Source organism: Stegastes partitus, unplaced genomic scaffold (assembly GCF_000690725.1).
Source record: "Stegastes partitus isolate 25-593 unplaced genomic scaffold, Stegastes_partitus-1.0.2 Scaffold1585, whole genome shotgun sequence".
Classification (NCBI taxonomy): Eukaryota; Metazoa; Chordata; class Actinopteri; family Pomacentridae; genus Stegastes; species Stegastes partitus.
Genome location: NW_007579316.1, coordinates 48,147 through 66,565, shown reverse-complemented (window position 1 = coordinate 66,565; position 18,419 = coordinate 48,147). Strand labels below are relative to the sequence as shown.

The 18,419-nt window shown below is 39.5% G+C and overlaps 1 protein-coding gene across 3 annotated transcripts in view; it reads left to right on the top strand.

Annotated features, from left to right (window-relative positions):
- enpp2 (ectonucleotide pyrophosphatase/phosphodiesterase 2) overlaps window positions 1–18,419 on the top strand; it is a 32,675-nt gene that overhangs the window by 2,233 nt on the left and 12,023 nt on the right. For 2 of the 3 annotated variants that reach the window (XM_008300763.1, XM_008300762.1), the window contains 13 exons: window positions 3,942–4,097; window positions 6,414–6,539; window positions 7,568–7,628; window positions 7,716–7,813; window positions 8,017–8,096; window positions 9,170–9,289; window positions 9,823–9,878; window positions 13,219–13,284; window positions 14,454–14,526; window positions 14,662–14,770; window positions 15,535–15,660; window positions 16,573–16,604; window positions 16,790–16,917. In XM_008300763.1, the coding sequence (XP_008298985.1) occupies window positions 3,942–4,097; window positions 6,414–6,539; window positions 7,568–7,628; window positions 7,716–7,813; window positions 8,017–8,096; window positions 9,170–9,289; window positions 9,823–9,878; window positions 13,219–13,284; window positions 14,454–14,526; window positions 14,662–14,770; window positions 15,535–15,660; window positions 16,573–16,604; window positions 16,790–16,917 (1,231 nt within the window). Of the gene's footprint in view, window positions 1–3,941; window positions 4,098–6,413; window positions 6,540–7,567; window positions 7,629–7,715; window positions 7,814–8,016; window positions 8,097–9,169; window positions 9,290–9,822; window positions 9,879–13,218; window positions 13,285–14,453; window positions 14,771–15,534; window positions 15,661–16,572; window positions 16,605–16,789; window positions 16,918–18,419 lie in introns of all 3 variants that reach the window. The other variant, XM_008300761.1, reaches the window with a different exon arrangement.

Sequence of the window (18,419 nt, the reverse complement as noted above, 5' to 3'; positions counted from 1 at the left end):
GTTCCACATGTAAGCAAACTGTAGATGCCAGCATTCACCCACCACTACAGAGAGGGCTTAATCCCAGTTTACTGAGAGCATAACTATATTCAGTTACAATCACATTTATTATGTTAATGTTTCAAATATGTACTCAAAAAATGACAGATGATCGATCCCTTAGTTTAGCAGGGCTGGTTAACTGATTCAATGATTTCAGGTAAAGTGAGTGCGTTTTTTCATCCAGTTCTGTTATGTCCTAATTAAAACAGCCTCAGTTAAATCAAATTGCAGAAATAATGTTGACTCTCCATTTGTTGCCTCTTTGTGCAGAGGTGTCATTTTCTGGTTGAGTAGCACACTTTTGTTAGTAAAGTGGCAACCTGAGTTTAGCATCAAAACTGATCCTGTGTGTAAGCAAACCCTGCACTGCAAACTGCATCCATATGTTTATTTAGCTGAGTCACACGTACATTGTTGCTCAATATGGTGAAACATGAGTCAAAAGACAGTAATGATGATGTATAGGAAATTGGATTGGACATTGTCCATCCATCATCTATATTCCACTTAATCCTCACTAGGGTCGCAGGGGGGCTGGAGTCTATCCCAGCCAGCTTAGGGCGAAGGCAGGGGACACCCTGGACAGGTTGCCAGTCTATCGCAGGGATACACTTAGAGACATGTTTTTGGACTTGTGGGAGAAAGCCCAGTTGATCAATAATCATTGCACCACCTCAGGGCTGTCACAATAAATCAGTCAAAAGTCAAAGAACACAATAGTAGTCAAAGACTTCTTTGACATCCAATCCTTTAATTCTTTTGTCAAGCAAAAATGCCCAACACTGCAGTTGCTTGATTTTCTTAAGGATTTTCACTGTTGATAGACATTTTTCTAACATTTTGTGCACAATAACAGAAAAACATTAACAATGAATCCATTCTGAAAATACAGTAACTGCTAACTTTGCATCACCACACTACAAGTACTGTGTAGTTGTTTAGAGCAAAGTGGAAATTGAATAATTCAAACATGGTCTTTTGGAGCATTAAGCTAATGTGAAAGCTTTTCAGAACTGTGTTTTACACACGTGTTCAGCCATGCAAACACGAAAAAGGAAAAAAAAAACTTACACCTTTAATTTCTTTGCCAAAGTGGCTCAAGCACAGGCAATCTGAAAGTGTGTTTTGGACACACATTAATGTATTTTGGCCTAGTGTAGGTAGGACATGCCTGGAGCTACTCTCCAGGTTGTAGGCGCAAGCAAGAAACAACTTTTGAGGTTGTTTTTAGAGCAGCGTAATGTTGAACTCAATGTGAGCTTCAAATGCAATCAGTCTCCCAGATGTCAAGCGGAATCCAATCTCCACGATCACTACTCTGAACACGAACAACATGCACTTAGATGGGAACCAGCAACGGCAGCTTCGGTGGAATTTCTCCTGCTCCGTTTATTTGCTGGGTGAGGAAGTGTCTGCCAGCGCATATGAAATGAGTGAGCAGAGCATGTGGTGGTGCTGATGGGGGGAGTTACAACGGATCACTGTGACCCTGTGAGGTCGTGATTGGGCAGCCCACGTGTTTTTTTCAGGAGAGAGAGTGTGTTTGTGCTGCTCTACCTTGAGTCAATATTAAGAGAGCATTGGAGCTCATTTTCCTCCAGAATTCTCAAACCCTGTCAGCACAGAGTTTTGCTGCACCGTGCAGTAACTGTGCAGGCTGTCACAGCAGCAGATGATGGCTGCAGCCTTTTGTGGAGTTTCTCTGCTGCTACTTTAATGCAGAAGGAGCAATTGGCGAGGCACACTATAAACCTGGACATTTCACCAAAGTCAGCTGTGTTCAAGTCCAATGTTTGATTGACCCATCCACCACCCTGACCTCTTTCATATTTTGATAAAAAAAAATTTTTGGCTCTGTAGCTACATCAACTGACCTTTTCCCTTTTTTTTTTTTTTTTTGCTTCATTAATGCTATGGCCATCAAAAATTCTGTTTCTTGAAAGAGAACGGATGCTGTTTTGGGGCTTTGGCTAAAACAACTTATGCTGCCTCACATGTTGCTTGACAATAATAATTTTAAAAAGCTGTAATAAGCTGCTGGTTGACCTATGTGCTGCTCAGGTTATAACAGGACAGTGATTATATTTATGAGGATGACCTAACTGTATGTATTGAATGATTTGTCAGAACTCACTCTATAGACTAAGCAATGGAGTGTTTATATACTGTATGTGAAAAGAGATGGATAAGTGAAGGAAGGCCCTTGCACAGAGCTGAGCCATTGTTGATGTTATGAGTAACAACACCTCTGTTTTTTCTACAAAACAAGTCAAAACGTATGCTTGGGAAAATGTCCATTGACTGTGAAAGTCTGTTTTTGACTTCAGAAAGGTTAAACCTCATGCGCCCATGAGGACATTTTTATTTAGATTTTTAGATAATTTTGGCTGTGTTTATGCATTTGGCATAAAATTTGTTAAAGGTGTGTATTTTGGGTAGAATATCTAGTTTAAACCTCAGCCCCCCACTACAGACTTTTTATGAAATTCAGAATGAATAAAGAATTTTTATATCGTTTTTTTTTTTTTTTAAATGACTTGACCTTTGCTTAGCTTTAAATTTAGTCATCAAGACGTGCTGCCGTTATTGTGTGATTTTGCTGCTGTTGTCGTTAAAAGACACTTTTCATGGTTTAAGCTGAGATGCACTATGGGAAAGAGGGTGCTGAAGCATTGCTGTTACTCGACACACACTGTACTCTGTTGTGCCAGCTAGATGGGCAGTTTAAATAATTTCAAGTGCAACACCTCAGTTCCTTCACACAAAGTACATATGCACAGTCACATGCACTCTGCAAAAACTTGCATAGACATCCATACAGGAACACATAAATGCACGTTGAAAAACTTCTATTGGCATCCTCAGGTTCTCTCGGTGAGGAGGGTTGTTTTTTCATGAACGAGCGCACAAGGAGTATGTTGTTAGAAATGTAGCAATAAGTTCACTCTGTCTCACTCTCAGATGTCCAGGATGTCTTCAGTTAGGCCAGTGGGGGTTCTCATACTGTTGGTTAGGAGCCAAAATGGGCCGTGCTCTTTTGGATATTAAGTGGACAAATGCATTATTGTGTCCTTGGGAAACCGAGTGTCCCCATAGTCAGACAACATTAGCACAGTTTGGATCCCAGGTGAAGAGTTAAAGTTTAGTAACTTGAGTTTGGCACATGGCGCATACAGACCTTTTGTCACAGTTATTATACCCTATTTCCTTTAAAGGTATGTGCACAGTGCAGTTTTTTCAAGTATTTGGACAATGTTCAGTAAATTCAATGATGTTTTCTTTTACTTTGTTATAGCACCGAGCCACAAAATGCTAAAACGTTGTCCCAGTTCACTATTAATGTGTTAAAACGCACACATAAACAATGTTGAGTTAGCTAGCTGGACATTTGTGAGCCCCGTTGGGAGCTCTATTAGAATCTGGGATTGTATTTTTATGAACAAGGTTTTAACCAACTACGATTCAGGTTAACACCTTAGGGAAGGAATTAAGAGACGTAAATAGCAGTATGACTAGCGATACCTTTAGCACCTAATCACATTCATATGTGTCCAGATTACTTTTTTCAACTCTTAAATGTATCAGCCGTTTTTCTGATTGCATACCTTGGGTCTTGTCATAATGTTATTTATTCATAAATATTTCAGACTGATGTTGTTCATGTTTCTACTTCCACGATTCTTGTATACAGCCTACTTCAAAGAAATTGGTCAGCTTTAATCACAAATCACAGTTAAATGCTTGTAGTTAAGAAACTTGTTATTGTACAATGTGTGCAGTGGTCCAGCGGTGTTTGGCATGCAAGTCTACTTAGTGCAGCTGTAACCTGTGTTTTAGAGAAAATGACATAAAAGATGCCAGAAAAATCTACAACAGTCTGTGTTTCATATTTTTTCCAGCTCGCTCGGCGTCTCAGTACGTGCCGACCTCCGGCTCCTGCAGGAACAGGTGTTTTGAGCTGGTTGAGTTGGAGCCACCAAACTGTCGCTGCGACAACCTGTGCAAGACCTACAATGGCTGCTGCTCTGACTTTGACCAGCTTTGCCTCAGAACAGGTAATCCCCCAACCTTTCTGCTTGTCCTCCGATGTGTGTGTCCTTAACATTGTCCAGCTCCTAATATATATTCTGTTCGGTGTAAGTAAAGAAAAAGTATTATGGTTTAAACTCACTGATTTTAACTTAGAGATATTCCAAAGGCATTATAAAAACAGAAGTGCACATTTTGTTGTTTTGTTTGAAAAAAGAAGATGACTCCTAGATTTCTGGCAGCTTGTTTTATGTAAACAAAAAGACACTCATGCGCTTGATGTTGCAGGTTAGGTTGAGGAAATCAAATTAAACAGTCTCAGATTTTTTTTTTTTTGTCACTGAGCTGGAGGAAATCCTTGGTGATCCGATATGTAATATTTATCAGGTGGTCAAGAATTTTCTTTGACATGTAATGCAACTTTTGTGTGGTTGCTGTTACTCTCCTGTTTCTGTTTGGGAAAGTAAGCGAAAACAGGTTGTGCTTGATTTACTATACAGTACTGGCAACATATATGTTACAGAAAACAGAGATATGAACAGGAGAACAATTGTCTAAATGTTTAACAGGAGTCAGGAACACGCCGTTAGTAATCCCCTGTAGTAGCGCTATGGAGCACTCAAGATTCATGAGTGGGTGCCTGCTTTGTTTGTCTTACAACAGAATGCATGTGCATGTACAGGCAGAACAGACAAAACCTGACTAAAAAGTCACCACACATAGAATAGAATAGAATAGAGTAGAATAGAATAGAATAGAACAGAACATCTTTATTATCATTATACAAGTACAATGAAATTTAAAGAGCTGCCCCTGAGGTGCACCAGCAATATACATTATAAGACATACAAGACATATGTATTTATAATACTTTGTACAACCTTATAAAATACGATTTAAAAAACAATAAAAAAAGGACAATTTGAAAACCAATTGCCATAGCAGAGTGGTAATTGGGTATTGCACAGAGTGAAGTGTTTATTATTACATCAATGTAATACATTTACTTAAACCTGAGTTTAAACCTGATTACGACTTTTTGAACATTTTTTTTACCATATAAATAGGACTTTGTAAAAAAGTGTATGTTTTGTGAAAATACAAAGAATAATATAACAAACAAAACAAACAAAAAAAACTGCATTGACTGGTTATGTCATTAGTAAATGGAGAGATACCCTGAGTTGAGGCTATTTTTTCTGTTTCTTGTATTTGAAAAATCTTTGTTGATGCTCCCACACTTGGGTAGTTGAGTCTGTTATGTCACACAAATAATGTAGAAGCTGAATTTAATCCTAATGGAGAAAAAGTAACACCAGATAAGCTAGTGTTGCTAAAAGCTAACTAGCCTAACTTAGCAGACATGTGATTTTATTTAAGTAAGCTACCTTTTAGATACTGTTGTCCTTGTGCCCTGCAGACTGAAAAGATATACTATTAAAAATAACTTTTTAGGCTTTTTATAAAATCAGTGGCTGTAATTAATCATAAGCTTTAAAGGTCCAGTGTATAGGATTTAGTGATTTTGGATCTAGTGGAGAGGTTGCAGATTGCAACCAACTCAACAGCCCTTGCTCCATCTTTCCCTTTAAGCTAGAAAGGAGACTCTGTTGTGACCATTACATTTACTAAAAACAGAAGGCACTCTAGAGCCAGTGTTAAGTTTATCTATAAAAACATGGCTGTCCATGGTGGGTAAGGGTTAGAGACATTGGGGATAAACATAACTTTTGTTTACAAGGGAATGATACTGGGTACCTTTCAGTTCATAGATATGCTCTATATTCTATTTAACATCTGTCAACATTTTTGAAACCTGAGATACATTTATTGAGTATTTTCATTCTATAAGATTTTATACACCTGCCTTTCTACATTTTAGAGGGAAATACTCTACGTTGTGCAACATCTGCAGGCTGTAGTTACTCATTGCCTTACTAATGAGATGTTGACGGTTTCTTACTTTTTGAGCAAGGTCTGTGTTTGTTGTCATTTGCTGAACATTTTCCCTGCTGTTAGTGATCTGATTTTTTTGTTCACTCCTTTAACCTGGTGGTCTTTGACTCACCACTGTCTTGACACCATAATTGTCTCTATGCCTGAAAATGATGATATGCTTCTTTTTGTGGGTTTACCCTAATCTTTACCCTGACAGTGTCAATTCTTCCTTCGATCTATGTTTCATTTTGAGGAATGTTTAAAACACAGACTACGTAGTCATAGTTGGTCCCGTGCTGTTACCGGCTCACTGTGCCGTTAAACCACAGTTACACTAATATAACAGCTTTCATTCCTCTTTTCATCCTTTCAACTCTTGTCCCTCCTATGGTCTTCCTATACAGAAGGGGGCTATGAGTGCAGTAAGGATCGATGTGGGGAGACTCGAAACGAACAACATGCCTGTCACTGCTCTGATGACTGTCTGTCCAGAGGAGACTGTTGTACCAACTACAAGAAACTGTGCAAAGGTTTGCAACTTAAAATACCCTGTATGTCCTATAATTCTTTAAATGTTGGGCCTTCAGATAACATTTATTTTGTGCGACATTACACAACATTATTCAAATAGGTTTTGTACCTTTACCTGCTTGTCAATAAGGAGATACGGGCCAGTTTTTATTAATCTACATATTACAAAGATTAAAAAAACAAACAGAAGCAAGTTTACATTGAATTAACGCATTGTTAAAATTGTGGATAAATCTTGATGTTAGAAAAATACACTTTTCAATCAAAAATATGTTTAGTTTCTTCCTTACATTTTTTCTTTTCTAACATTAACGTCCTTGGCTATCATATTGGTATAATCAGATAGACAAATGGTAGTGGTAATGGCCTTGAAAATTTCTATCAGTGCACCAGAGTTTTTAAGAAACTGCACCTTCAAAATGCCTTTAAAAAAAAAAAAACCTTTGTTGAGTGGCCAAACCTCTGTTTACATGTGGTGGAGAGGGAGAAATTTAGAGAAGATGTTCGCTTTGCAAAATATCCACATTGGTGTGGACAAAGCTTTTAGTTTTAATGGTGAAACCTGTTTAAATTTTGTAATGCATAAAGCACCTGATGCTTAGCAATAGCTTATATTTGATTCATTTTTCAGACTTTTCTCGGTTCTAATCTCTAGAGTAGCTTTACCTTCTTGGGCCTAAAATGAGTTGTTTACATAAATATTTTTAATTTCAGAAGGAAAATGTCTCTTTTTGGTGACAATGACAAAACCTGTCTAAGGGGCATTAATAGATGTTTTTTTTTTTCCACAACCCAAAAAGGTTGTGAAAAGTTAGTTAAATCTTTAACTATGTGTTGTGTTGTTCACGTTTTGTTTCTGCTTTGTTTTTTTCACATTTAAGTCCTTGTAGATATAGTGGAGTCGAAGAGTGTAAAGTAGCATAAAGTAAAGTACTGCAGAACTGTCCTTAACTATGTGAGCATGCATAGCTTACTGTGATCATACATCACTTTATCTCTGTTAATCTCTCTGACCATATTCCTTCAGGAGACACTTCATGGCTGCAGGATGAATGTGAGGACATCAAGACTGCCGATTGTCCTGCTGGGTATGTTTAAATCAAAGGGGAAGAGGGCTGAACAAGGTTGACCACGTTTGATTTCATGCATTTTTTTCTCTAATGGTGCATGTGCAGGTTTGTGCGTCCACCGCTCATCATGCTTTCAGTGGATGGATTTAGAGCTTCGTATGTGAAGAGAGGGAGCAGCGTCATACCCAACATTGAGAAACTCAGTAAGACCTGCACAGGAGGGATTATTTAGAAGAGGGATTTTGCTTTAGTTTTACCCTGTCAGTGGTAAGAAGTGGGGAGGATGTGGTGCATTGTGGACAGATTTATGGAGCAGCAAACAAAGACAGACCATTTCCAGTGGATTCTGTACCATTAGTGAGTGCATCTGCACTAATCTAGGATTTTTTTTGTTGTCCTTTTTTAGGAACATGTGGAACCCATGCTCCCTACATGAGGCCTGTTTACCCCTCCAAAACCTTCCCCAACCTCTACTCACTGGCTACGGTAGGTTTTGGCACAGAGCACTTACTTTGTCATCACTAATTAAGACTATACCACGTAGTGTTATTGTCACAACCCTACAACAAACTGCTGTTGTGCTCCAACTCTCTCATCTTGAAGATGTTCTTATTGTTTCTGTTGCTGTATGATGCCGCAACTATTGTGACAGGGAAGGCTCTTACAAACATCAAGCAAAACCTCAGCTCCTGTTAGCTCCTGTTTTGGCAAAACCCGGATAGTGTTCATTATATGTCTCTTTGATTGGACTTGCTACATACTCTGTCTGCCATTATATTCTTTTGTATATTACAACTTGCAATAGATGCAAAACTAAAAAGCAAAGTGAATGAGGCAAAATACATAAATGGTGTTTTATGGATTTGGAGAGGTCTGTGTATTTGCCTCACTCATGCCAGACAAACTATCTTTTTGTGCTCTCTGTAATGGTTTTGGACCAATATTGTTGTTGAAATGTGAAACACAGCCTAAGGTTCAGACTTTTATATATTTTTCATAAAGCAGGAGCTTTGAGGTTTCCTCTTATTTGCTGTGAGATTTCTTCGGGCAGCAGGAGAGCGTGAGACAGCCTGAAAGTAGCTCAGGCCAAGAAGGGAGAGAGTTGGCAACTCTGTATTATCAACAGGTATAGCATGCTAACATCAAGCTTAAGCTCAAAATACAGCTTAGACTGAAGAAATCTGAACTAAGTCTGGTAACATGAAGTTAAACTTATCAAGTGGTGAACCCTAGCTCACTTGTCGTCTTAACTAGTTTTGTATGTAAAATTTATAATGTAAATAATGCCTATTGCTGCTGAATAAATGTAGGGTAATATAATCTACTGTGGCTCCCTCGGAAATGCAGTTCAGGGGAAGTACAGTTAGAAAAAACTAATTAAATGACGTACAAGTACCTTAAAAATGCTGTAAAATGACTACCAATTGCACTGAAAATATGAAATTCACACACTTACGCTGATCTTTAAATATTTGAAGGTATCACAGGATATAGAATTAATTCAGTACAGTTGTGAAATGGCAAACTTCATTAACTTTATAATTTTGAATCTGTCTTAGGGTCTCTACCCAGAGTCTCATGGTATTGTTGGAAACTCTATGTTCGACCCAGTGTTTGATGCAACTTTCACCCTGAGGAGCCGAGAGAAACTGAATCACCGCTGGTGGGGAGGACAACCAGTAAGTACAATTAGGAAACGGGAAACACTTTCCTTATGAAGCACCTACAGCAGGACTGAGGTCTACTAAACCAAACCAATTTAATCGACTTTATTATCCACTTTAATAGTAGATGTTAACATGTTATTAATGAAAGCTTAGATCACTCTTTGCTCAATAACAAGACCAAAATCCTGAATTTATAGTTTTTGTGGATTTACTCAAAGAACAAACCTGGACTAGAATACACAATTTGTTCTGAATATTAAGTCAGGATGCATCGTTAACTACCATGGCTTTACCAGTATCTTTCAAAATACTTGACAAGCACCAGCAACCCACGATGTATGGTTTTGTATTAGATGCAGGAACAGAAGTTAGTTTCTTCCCACACACAGTGGGATAATCTTCTCAGCACACTGTAGCATACACTGACCTTGGATTCCTCATTTTCATGTTATTGTTTGTGTTCAGGGTAATGCTTCAGCAGTATCCTAATAAACTAATAAACTGTGTCAGCCTGATAAAATAATGAGACTGCACTGTTTGTCTAGATCTGGATCACAGCACTCAAACAGGGAGTGAAGGCTGCCACCTTCTTTTGGCCCGTGTAAGTCAGCAGACACACACATACATACACATAACCTTGAAGTTGTGGGCTGGTAAAATAGTGTCTCAACTGAAATAATCCTTCAAATTAGGACAGTCAAGGCTCTGCATAGAAAAATAATTCCCAGTGTCATTCAATCTCCGTTTGTTGACTCATGGACGTTAGATGTCCAGAACCATGACTATGTAAAGTTCTGTATTGTAATGTACTAACCCCAGTTGAAATATTTTTTTTAAATCAGATATGTTGGATTTCCAGCTTTCTTCAAAAAGCAATATGCAGATATGCTACCATACCTCTGTCTTAAGCCCTATCTGAGCATCTTTTTAGGAGAGTATTAATACTGAAACACAAAAAAAAAACACAAAAATTGCTAGTTGGGAGTGGTATTTTCCAGCTCCGAGTGGAATGGAAATAATAAATGACATGAAACAAACATTGACCGCGTGTAGGCTGGACCATTGCAACACACTGCTGCACTGGGCAGCAATAACACAATGGTAAACTAATAATGTATACGCTCTGTTTCACATGGTCTGATTTACTTAAGAATAATTGACTTTGGCATACTGTATTAATGGATCACTTTGCTCAATTACAAGTAAAATAGAGTTTAAACAACCTTCACAGGGAGTTTATTACACCAAATTTTGCTAAATTGGATTTGTTTGTTTAAGCAAGGTGACCTAACAACCTTAGAATAGAATCTGATTCACTGTAACTAATGTAATGTGAGTGTGTATTGTTTGGTATATTTTACGAGCTCAAACAGTGTGATGTGTGATGACTCTTTCTGCTGACCAGAGCTTCTTGTGCCAATAAAGCCAAGGGTTTTACTGCTGTCGACAGTGTACAGCCAAAGTGAAGACATTAGAACTATGAAATACCATATATTGAATATTGGGTAAACAAAAGAAAATATATTTTACATTTTAGTTTTCAAAGTAGGCACCTTTGGCTTTGATACCAGCTTTGCTCACTCTTCATTCTCTCAACCAGCTCCATCACCTGGAGCTTTTTCAGCAGTTTTGAAGGAGTTCCCACATATGCTGAGCACTTGTTGGCTGCTTTTCTTCTGCACCTGTTGATAGAAAACCATTCCAGGTGTAAGCTGGTTAACATACTGCCAACATTGTGCCAAGCTGTCTCCAAGACAAACAGTGGATAGTTTGAGGAATCTAAAATATGAAACATATTTCAGTTTCACACTTTATTGTTTCTCACACTATTCCATTTGTGCTATGATGGATGGAGTAAACAAATGGGGTAATGTGGTAATGTTTGTCCTCAGTTTGTTCTGGATTTTAGAAAATAGTAAAAACAAAGAAAAGCCCTTAAATGTGTAGGTGTTTTTTTTTTTTGTTTTTTTTTTAAGCTTTTGACCATAGGTATGTCCACGCTTATAATAATCAGCTGAGTTACATATCACTGACATTACTTAGAGGACTTAGCCCTAATGATCATTTGGCATTTTTCCTCACTTTCCTAATCAAAATGTAAACCCTCCACAGTTTAAATAAACATGTTTGGTGATAATGTGTCGTAAATTATTTGGTGGTGATAGTTGTCCAAGTCATTAGAACATGCCCGTTCATGTTCCTGCTGTGCATTCAGGCTGCTTGACCTGCAGCCTATGTGGAACACAAAGGAGCCCACATTTATCAGCACAGAGACGGCTTTTATGAAGTGGGAGGTACATTTTGGCAGTGGGATGGCGCTGGGCTGTTTTTACAGCAATTTGTGCAAATGGGCCTGTTTACACTGCGCAGGATTCCTCTGTGAACCAGGGTCGCAGACGTGCCACTCCGTAGAACCACTGGGGCCAAAGTGTGGTTTACGTTGCTTTTCTTGCACTTGGCACTGACAGAGGTGTGTGAGAAAGAGACATGAGTGTACATATGACAGAGAGTGGAAGTCTCTGCTGACATTTGTGTGTGCCAGAAAAAGACTTTTTATACAACGCATTACATAGTTTGGTGATATAGTACCACTGTGGGCATTGGCATGGTAATGGGGACCGGGGATTGTTGCTAAATGACTGGCTGACTAGTTGAAGGTCTGTGCTGGGTTCGGCTTTCTGGGAGGCCACCACATTAAGAACAAGCAGAGAAAAGGGAAGTATAGAAAAAACGAAAGAGAAAAAGAGAGGTTGAGTGTATAAAACACACAGTAGGAGGAGGGAAAATGGAGTTGAAAGTGTCAACATAGACAAAAGCACAGAATGAGAGCAGACATGGAGAGAAACGCCTCCTGTCAAGTGTTAAAACAGTGTGACCACACCTTGGTGTTCCCCTATACCCCCCTCCCACCATGCCTCGTACATCAAGCCCCGTTCACCGCCTCAGTCCTGGGCTTGATGGTTGACAGCTGTGGACTGTATGACAGCCAGCAGCTTGGTTGGTGGCCTCATCACTACACAGGCAGTCTTTGACTGTGAGACACTTTAAACAGCAAGAGGGCTTTAAATTTGTTTTACTCTACAACCCTCAACTTAATGAGACTCTGAGAGTTAAAGGAACAATTTGGAGTTTAGTGGTTTATTGGTTCACAAGGGCAGCAGGGTATCAGAATTTGAGTCAGGTATGTTACCCACCTTCAGTGGGGTTTAGACGCGCCCACTCATTTAAGGGATTTTCCTTATACCTACTGTTTGTCTTGATGTTTGCACAGTCTTGGCAATATGTTAACTAGCTTCATGAGGTCTTTTTTTCAGTTAACTGGGAGCCTTTGGGCATTTGAGACCATCAGTTGTGTACAGCAAATAGCTCTGTTATTTTAGTAATTCATGATATGGCAAATGCAGTCACAAAAAACATCAACCACTGTTGAAGCTGTCTCTCATTAGGACAGTCCCCAAGTTCCCTCTGCTGCAGAGGAGAAGTTCATTGCAGTTACCAGCCTTAGAAATCAACAATAAACAGCACCTCAGAGTAGAGCCCACATCAGTGGTTCACGGAGTTGAAGCAGCAGATGCATGTCACCAACGGCTGCTCGGAGGAGACTGTGGTACTGCTTTGGTGGTGACATTATTAAACATTCATGGTGAAACTGTTAAACATTCATTTAAAGGCAGCTCTTGCCCAATATGGTTACCACAACGTTCTGCAGCGACACACCATGTGTTTTGAGGTTAGTGGGACCATCATTTGATTTTCAGCAAGAGAACTGCAACACACCTCCAGGCTCTGTAAGGGTTTTTTAACCAGGAAACATTGATGGAGTCAGATGAGCTAGAGCATAGTGAAGAAAAAGCAGCCAACAAGTCAGCATGTGTGTGTGTGTGTTTTTTTTTTTGAAAGTATTATCCGACACAGTTTGTCATTGTGTATATGTGTTCCAGTGCCATCCCTTTGGAGAGAAGGATACTTACCATGCTGCAGTGGCTCCACCTTCCTGAAGGAGAGAGGTGAATTCAGTTTTACTTTTTGTTTTTGTCCGTTTGACATTTGTCTTCTACATTCTTTAGAGATAGAAATTAAAGTGTCTTTTTCACTCTAATTTTCTTTAGGTATTGCTACCACTACTTTTATGGTTACAACTATTGTTGCTGTTACTGTAACACTATGACTGCCACTACAACTGTTAAAATCAACCAACTACTTTTAAGTAGTAGTAGTAGTGTTCCTGTTATACATTGTTGTTACTTTCTTTTGGAGTATAGCTGTTATTACCATGAGGCATTTTTACTCCATGACTTCATATTAGGGCTGCAAGGTGACGCAGTTGGTTAGCACTGTTGCCTTGCAGCAGGAAGGTCGCCAGTTCGCGTCCCGGTGGGGGCGCTGGGATCTTTCTGCATGGAGTTTGCATGTTCTTCCTATGCAGCGTGGGTTCTCTCCAGGTTCTCGGACTTCTTCCCACAAGTCCAAAAACATGTTGAGTTTAATTGGTACTTCTAAAGTGTCCATAGGTGTGAATGTGAGTGTGCTTGGTTGTCTGCCTCTAAGTGTAGCCCTGCGACAGACTGGCAACCTGTCCAGGGTGTCCTCTGCCTTCACCCTAAGTTGGCTGGGATAGACTCCAGCCCCCCGCGACCCTCATGAGGATTAAGCGGTGTATAGATAATGGATGGATGGATGGATGGGCTTCATATTAAATTAGACTACCAACCCTCTTAAAGCCCTCCAATCAAATTCAATTGGTAGCCCAAACTTGTTGTTAACATTGAGTATCACATAGTGTCTAAAACCTTTAGTTTACTGAAAGTACAGCTATGTTAAAGTATTTTGTTTTCTTATTCTTCTGTCAGCTCACAACCTCATAAATAAGACAAAAGCTGGATCTGACATTAAACTGTAGAATAAAGTAATAAAACTGGTCCTGCTAAAAGCTAACTAGCATTGGTTAGCATTGCCCTTTGACACTTTTTTGATGTGTTTAAATTGCGATTCATTTATTGAACCATCCCCTTGGTACAAAAGGACAATAGAAAGCATCTTTTATTCTACCAAATGAAGTGTTTAAAACAGTCATGTGTTGCTCTCTGTACCAAAATGTGCCACTATATTGGCAGCGGTGTCAAAAAAATTCAAACAATCACAACACATCTTTAGTTCGACTTGCTTCTTGTTCCAGGCCCTATGTTTATGCCATGCACTCTGAACAACCAGACACGTATGGACACAGAGTGGGGCCCCTGAGCATAGAAGTGAGTACTGTGTATCTACATGTGCACTTGTATATGTATATTGTGGCATGTGTGTGGAAAGTACACACTAAATCACACAAATCAAAAAGACTCCAGGCACATTTTGAAGATCGCAACTCCCTTTGTGTGTTCCAGCTGAACAACCCTCTGAGGATGATTGACAGGATCGTTGGCCAGCTGATGGATGGGCTTAAGCAGATGAAGCTGCACCGCTGTGTCAACATCATCCTGGTGGGGGATCATGGTACAGGAGCACGCGCCAGCACAAACACAAGCAGTGGTATTAAATTATCATGCTGGAAGATTGTCCAGACGGCCCCAGTTCACACAGCAAAAGGGCTTGCACAGAAGAACATTACTTCATTAATGTTGTGGTGTAATTGCATTTTGTCAAATCTGAATCATTTTAAATCTAATTACAAATAATATTTTTAAGCTTCTTTTTTTTTTTTTTTTTAGCTTTTATTATCTGTGAGTCACTCAAGTTTGAAGTAACTTAAAGTCAAGGATTCAGTTTAGATATGTCAGAAACTACTGCAGTTTTAGGGACAGGTATTAAATTACTTAATATTAATATTGATGAAGCTAGCCTAACAAGTGTTGACAACCTGTAGCTGCAGTGGGACTTTCCTGTATTTAAGGTGCTGCAATCAGCTGAATGTTTCTGTACACTCTCAGTCTGTTGAACTACACAAAGTTCAGTGGCAGTAAAGTGATTCCAGAGTTACACATCTTTTCTCTCACAATCTTTGGCTTTCAGTTTAAGTGGCCATGTCACACCATCAGCATTCAGCAGGTACAGCTGATATTGTTTCCATGCATGTCAAAATGACGATCCTGGAAAAATAAAGGGTTTCATAGGACACTGGTTAGAGTTTAAAAAATTCTGGGTATATTATTTATTAGGAACCAGATCCAAAATGCAACCAGCTTTCATAACCCAGCAATAGGCTTAGGTTTTATCAGTCATTTGCACACAGTCCCACTCACGTTCCTGTGTACTCTCAGGTATGGAAGAGGCCCACTGTGATCGCACCGAGTTCCTCAGTAACTACATGACCAGTGTTGATGACATCATCCTCATCCCTGGGTCTCTTGGCAGAATACGCTCCAGATACCCCAACAACCCTAAATGTAAGAAAGCAAGAGAATTTTTTTGTGCTTCTTTTGTTTCTGTGTTGGGCTGCAAGGTGGCTCAGTGGTTAGCACCGTTGCCTTGCAGCTAGAGGATCCCCTTTTCGTGTACCGTTGAAGACACCTGGGATCTTTCTGCGTGGCGTTTGCATGTTCTCCCCGTGCAGCGTGGGTTCTCTCCAGGTTCTCCGGCTTCCTCCCACAGTCCAAAAACATGCCAAGGTCAATTGGTGATTCTAAGGTGTCTGTAGGTGTGAATGTGAGTGTATTTGGTTGTCTGTCTCTAAGGGTAGCCCTGTGACAGATTGGTGACCTGTCCAGGGTGTCCCCTGCCTTCACCCTGAGTCAGCTAGGATAGACTCCAGCCCCCCACGACCCTATTGAGGATCAAGCAGTGAATAGATAATGGATGGATGGTTGGTTTCTTTATTGTGATTCTCTCAGTTATAGTTAGGATACATTATCCAGGAATGCTGTCCTCACTTATTCATACAGACCTCAATGTAGTCTGAACCTCTGGTCCATTACACCTCAATCAACAAACATGCCACAATAATTTGAAACCTACGAACAAAAGGCCTCTGACCTGATCACTGGCAATGTGCACAGTACATCCAGTACAGTGGATGCTGCTAGAAACCTTGTTTTGTCAGACCACATTAATGGTTGTGCAGCATGGTGTTGCAATGGTTAGCACTGTCGACTCAATTAGTAGGTCCTGGGTTTGACTCTATGTAAGCCCTCTACAGGAAAAAGTGGGTATGGCAGATGGATGGATGAAAATCAGTGCTTCATCTAACCCTTGAACATTTAAAATATACAATGCAATACCTTGTTTTATTGTGTAACTTCCAAAGAATTATAAAGGCTTTGTGGCAGTTTTCACTGTTCTAACCATTGTTCATTTTTCAGATGACCCTAAAGCTGTTGTTGCAAATCTAACGGTAAGTACCAGGTTTTTCTGACAGAGTTTGAGTTAAGTGTATACTGTGTGAAAAATAACATATTGTAAATTTTAAGAAGAAACTAATTATGCTCTTGTAATAAAATACTGAGAGGTGATGTGTCTGTCGCCTCTGTGATTGGCCCTTCTAACATCAACATACCACTGATTGTATTTTTCTTCTAGTGTAAGAAAACAGACCAGCACTTTAAGCCATACTTGAAACAGCATCTGCCTAAGAGACTGCATTACGCCAACAATCGCCGCATTGAAGAGATTCACCTGCTGGTTGAGAGGAAGTGGCATGTTGCCAGGTACAGTACCAGCACTACAGTCCATATAACAGCAACCTGTATTTAGAAGCTAAACAGGACATTTGTAAAAATAAGTGGAAATGGACTAAACCTCTTCACTGCACACAAAGACACTTTAATTCTTATCCTAGACCTGTGTAAAATGTTTTACAAGTGTTCCAAGACCAGACAAAATTGACATCCATTGATTGTTTCAGTGTGATGTTCATAAGAAAGTGTTATCGTTGCAACTAAATGTCTATGCAAGGCTCTAGAACACTAATACACTCTTCTTCACCAGTTCATTTGCAGACACCTAAAACCTATGGATGTGAAGTGGAAAACCACAGAAAATTTAATTTTATTAAAGAAATGATGGCTCTTCTGACCAGCTTAAAATATTGGGAAAATATCAGAAAAGGCCTCCTTACTAAAGCTATGTAGCGAACTAATAATGTGAGGAAAAACCTGAAAAGACAGCCAATAGTTGATTTTTTTTAAAAATCCAAAGCAGTCAGTCTGCAGATAGAGATGGAGATTTAGTTCTGTTTTAAAATAATAAGAAACTGCCTTGCGTACAGTCAGTGTGGATGTGGCATTCTCAGCCCACCGTCTGTGAAGCTTTTTACTGCACATCTTGCATTACTTAAAGGCACATTTTATGCCAGTGTGGGCTGCTATCAACGCATCATTAACACATGCAGTGCTGAAAAGCTGTACGATGTGCTGTCCCAAGTCACACATGTAAAAAAAAAAAGCAGATAATTTTCAAGGCAGCTGCTGAAATGTTAATGACATGCTAAAATGAACTCTGACAGGTGTTTGATGTAGAGCAGTGAAAAGCCTTACTGCAGTGATTCAGTGACAAAGTAAACCATGAAGTCATCATGACTGAAAGTGAAAACAAACCACCACAGCTAAACCTGTGTGTGTGTGTGTGTGTGTGTGTGTGTGTGTGTGTGTGTGTGTGTTTAATAACAGCTATCTAGCATGTAGCTGGCATGCTGTTTTGCTTAGTGAACCGTGGGAGAGCTACATTCTGTCTCTCAAGTTCACACACACACACACACACACACACATGCAGGGCTGCTAAATGAAAGAGATCTTTGAGGTTTCTGTGCAGCTCAGATAGACAGACGGGCTAATCGTTTGCACTGGAGCTGTGAGCAGAGTGCTGGATCGTTTACACACTCCCTCTCCCTCACATACACACAGGCACATGTACATTAGTCGATGTCTGTGTAAATCCCAAACCAACTTACTGTTCGCACCAAATGAAACACAGTTTGTCTTATTTCCCCCGTCAGCTAGTCATTTACATTTTCAACGTGCTTGTGGCTTTACCCCCTTGACACACGCACCCGTGCTTAGACACATACTTTAAGGTGTATAACTGGAAGTAGTGTTTTAAAGGACACTTGCTAAAAAGTTGTTTTGGGGTTTTTTAATTTTATTTGTTGAATTTTTTTGTGCAATTAGAGAACTATGGCTTGAGTTGTTTGAAAGTGTGGCGTCCTGGGCTG